The sequence below is a fragment of the Pygoscelis adeliae genome, unplaced genomic scaffold, assembly GCF_000699105.1.
Source record: "Pygoscelis adeliae isolate BGI_AS28 unplaced genomic scaffold, ASM69910v1 Scaffold455, whole genome shotgun sequence".
NCBI lineage: Eukaryota > Metazoa > Chordata > Aves > Sphenisciformes > Spheniscidae > Pygoscelis > Pygoscelis adeliae.
The window spans coordinates 160,461-164,361 of NW_008824774.1; the positions used below are offsets into that span (position 1 = coordinate 160,461).

Here is a 3,901-nt window from a genome sequence, read left to right on the forward strand (position 1 = left end):
GGCGGCGGAGGCGGAGAAGTCCAGCGGGCAGAGCGTGGCGCTGGGCAAGTCCTGGTGCTCCCAGCAGCCGGTGGGATTCGTGCCCAGCTTCCTTTCGGAGACACCGGAGAGAAATTGGAGCTTTCCAATAGGATGAGTGTCGTCTGACCTGAGGTGCTGAGGAGAGTCAGAGTCCCGTGGCACCCCCCCCGAGACCCTCAAGTTTCTGCCCCCGAATTACCAGTCTTTCCCACCGCTTTTCGATCTGCCAGCCGCCCGTGTCATATCCCAGCCGCACCACAGGGAAGCGTAAGTGCCTCCAGAGAAGGGTAAAGTCTACTTAAATGTTTCACCCAGCCGGTAGCAAATCTGCGTAGCTTCCTTCTCCGAGGCAGAGGGAGTTCACCGCCTATATGGCAGCTCTATAGGCGACGTGTGGTTACCTCTCGAGGCTCATCCACACCGCTGGGATCGGTGCGTGGCTTCGGCTTGTGGTACAGGCATTGAGGTTCCTCTTCCTCACCGGGGCGCTGGGTCGCTCCAGTCTTGTCTCTGACTGTGCAGGCTACGCCCGCGAGGAGGAGCAGAGGTCTCACGTCGTGGTGGGGGACAGCTGGATGTCCCCAGACCAAGGAGGACTCTGTTGCCTCCCCCTCGACGCTGTGCAGCTCTTTCTGTAGAGGCAGAGTGTTTGGCGTGACTGGTAACAGAATACTCTCGTGCTCACTCTGATCAACACCTTTCCCTTATTTCTCTCTGCTGCCCAGATTTCTCAGGTGTGGAATAACACCTTGGTGAACCTCCTGAAGAGCCTCTGCTCCCTGGGGATGGACAGCAACAGGAGGGAGATGCAGTCGGTGGAGCAGGAGGTGCTGTGGCGGCTGCGGCGCCTCACCTTCAGGCAGCTCGCCTCCCTGGCGGAGTTCTTGGCAGTCAAGCAGGGGAAGGAGAGCAGGCTGCTGAACGAAGTCATCAAGAAGCTGGAGCTGCGTTGGACAGAGCTCGAGGGCACCCGAACCGTGGTGACGCTGATGGGCAAGGTCGGGCACGTCTCCCCGGCTCTGATGGATCGGCTGGAGGACAAGGTAGGGGCTTGGGCTCTCCCTTCCGCCCCCGTTCCCTTCAGACGGGCCACCTCCCGCAGCTGACAGCAGTGGAAGGGAGAGCCCCGTCCCCTTCAACCCATCCTATATGGGAACACTAATTCCTCACGGGCTGCGCTCATTGCTGCTCCGGAGTACTCTGGGAGTACTCCGGAGTACTCCCTGGGTTGCTGTTTAAGCAGCTTCCCGTGCACGGGTGCTTCTAAGAGGGGTTTCCATCTGAGGAGCCGCGTAGACGGGGGAGCTTGCAGTCGCCAGCCCCTTCCCAATCCATACTGGTGCGAGCGGGTGACTCGCGCTGGTCTGCGCTGCTGGAAGGCGGGCTGGGCTGACGCATTTTGCTTTGCGGCTGCAGCAGGTTTGCAGAGAACGCACTCAAATTTCCTTAGCTCAGCCGGCGAGCGGTAACTTACAGAGCCAGCATAACACAGCTGCCAAAAACATTGTCCTTTGCTTCTCTGTACAAGCCGGGCTGTGAGGGGAGCTGGAACAAGGAGTGTCCGTACTGTCCTCGCCTTCTGCCTCTGGACACCCGTCATCTTCAGAGGGGGCAGGTCTGTCCCCTCCGGTGCTCAGTGGGTCCCTGTTTCTGTCGCTCGCAGGAGCAGGGAAATGTCCTTCGGGTCGGAACCACTGCAGGAGCCCTGACTGCAGCTGCGTCAAATTCGGTCCTCGTCCAGCCCGTGCTGGGGACTGGCCAAACGGCTGCCACAGCGACAGCTGTAGCTCGTGAGCCCCCACTGTCCCTCTCCCTCGACCCTGGGGATAAATAAATGCTACAAACACCGGCGTGTGACAAGGCAGAACGCTGTAGCTGGATCTGACGGGGTTGTCAGCTTACGCAGAGCCCAAACTAACCACGTTGGGTTAACGTCCCGCAAACGAAGCAGAAATTACGGTGGAAAGCGGGGTGCTGATCCAGCGGCGGGTGCCTTTCCTCTGTCGGTCTTTGCCTGGCAGCGTGTTACGGTGCCTGGGCGCAGGACGGAGTGGACACTGAGGTCCTGTCGGCCGGGGGAGGCGGAACCCGGAGCAGGGAGATCCCGGCTGAGCTCCGTTGAGAGGACGAGGGTCTGCTTCCCCTCGCCCTCCCTCCGCCTGAGCCGTTACGCTTGCTCCCAGCCGCTTAGCCTCGCTGTGTGCTAAACGCTGGCCAGTTCCAGTCCCCGTCACCCTCGGAGGGGCTCAGCCCGTAGCGATGGCGCATCCCGCTCCGTCTAAAGGCTGTGTCTGCACCTCGCTTTGTGCTTTCCCTTTACACCCCTGCTCAAAACATTTCTTGGCAGGCTCTGGAACTTGCTGAACAGTTCAACCCCGATGACATCCGGAAAATAATGCTGGCTCTAGCCTACCAGAACCGGCGCTGTGTGCCTCTGCTCCGAGCCTTGTCCTACCACCTGATTCAGAAGCACTCTGAGCTCAGCCTCAGTGTCCTGATGGACCTGATTTTCGCCTACGGTAAGCGGTTCGGTTGTATTGGGACCTGCTGGATGTTAACGTGTGGTAGAGCCCAGTTGATTTTGGGCACTCGGGTGGGGATTTGGTGGCATTGTTACCACGGCGTCAAGGCCAGGTGAAGGAGGAAGGCTGGCAGGGGATGTTGGGCTGGACCTAGCACGCCGGCCAGCACAGCTGGGTAGTACCAGCTCCGAGCCCAGGTACGCGTGGTGCCTCTCTGGCCTACGGTGCGGTCAGGGCAGCTCGTGGCAGCGGTACACCCTGGGTTTCCTTCCCGTAGAAGGGAACTCGCGATGAGAGAGCCCTTCGGAAGGGTGGTCGGGGCGCCAGGGAGCCCCTCTGCCCTGCAGCGTAGGCAGCTGATGAGCTAGGATCCCCCAAATGGCCCCAAATCTTCTCTCACCTCCTCCTGTGGCCGGGGGTTTCTTGGGGAGCCCCTGCCTCTGTTTCCTCGCTTGCAAAACGCAGCCCTCAGTAACAGGGGGGCTGAGCAGGAGCCCTGGGGAGGGCTGGACTTTTTACTTGGGGACAGTGGCACTAAAACAGCTGATTTCTTTCCACCCAAGATGTCCTAGTGACAGGTTAAGTATCATTTGAGAAGCGCTGGGTGCTGAATTCGTACTCTTCAGCAGGTGAGATGCTACAAGTAGTTGTACAAGCGCTGGCGGGCGCTCGGGGCGGCGGCAGCCACCTTGGTGATGTTCCTGGCCACAGGGTAAACCAGAGCCACCATATGGTGACAGAACCTGGTGCAAAACAGCTCTGTTAACAGCAGGGTAGCACTAATTGATAATCTGGTTTATGATCCTGGGTGCCGTAGTTCTCTGGCTCCTCTTTCCACGTACAGTGTTGCGTGGTCCTGCTCTCCTCTTACTGTTGGTAGCCGGTGGAAAGCCCAGACAAACAAACAGGGAGAAAGGAAGCCAGGAGAGCCAAGGAGGAGCTCGTCTTCAGTTGATTGTCCAGCTCCTGGTGGTTGGGCACAGCTCTTCTGATGACCACTTGGGGCCGGGACAGTCTCCATGGGTTAGCTATACCCTCAAAATAAAGAAATAACCCCAGTAGACCTGGCCTTGGAGGGAGCTCGTGCTTCTCTCGTTGGCGTTACCAGCTTACTTGCTGTGAAGTTGATTAATCTGGAATAAGTTTCACGGAAAGTGGTGGACGCTCCGCGCCCCGGCCTCCAAACCCATGCTGGGTGCCTTTCTCAGAGGCAGGGCCGAAGGTGCTTCAGCTCAGGAAGCTGGACGGTATATGCGGGCCTGGGTCATATGCAGAGATAGGCCCAGGTGATCCCGCAGTCCCCCGGGCCTTAAAACCTACAAAGTGGACAACTGCGACGGCTGGACGTGGGTTGGGGC

At 59.1% G+C, this 3,901-nt stretch overlaps 1 protein-coding gene across 1 annotated transcript in view; it reads left to right on the top strand.

The window, feature by feature from the left end:
* TBRG4 (transforming growth factor beta regulator 4) overlaps positions 1–3,901 on the top strand; it is a gene marked incomplete at its 3' end in the record, with an annotated part of 14,447 nt that overhangs the window by 4,029 nt on the left and 6,517 nt on the right. The window contains 3 exon segments of the mRNA XM_009323833.1: positions 747–1,064; positions 2,369–2,540; positions 3,173–3,255. Of these exon segments, the coding sequence (XP_009322108.1) occupies positions 747–1,064; positions 2,369–2,540; positions 3,173–3,255 (573 nt within the window).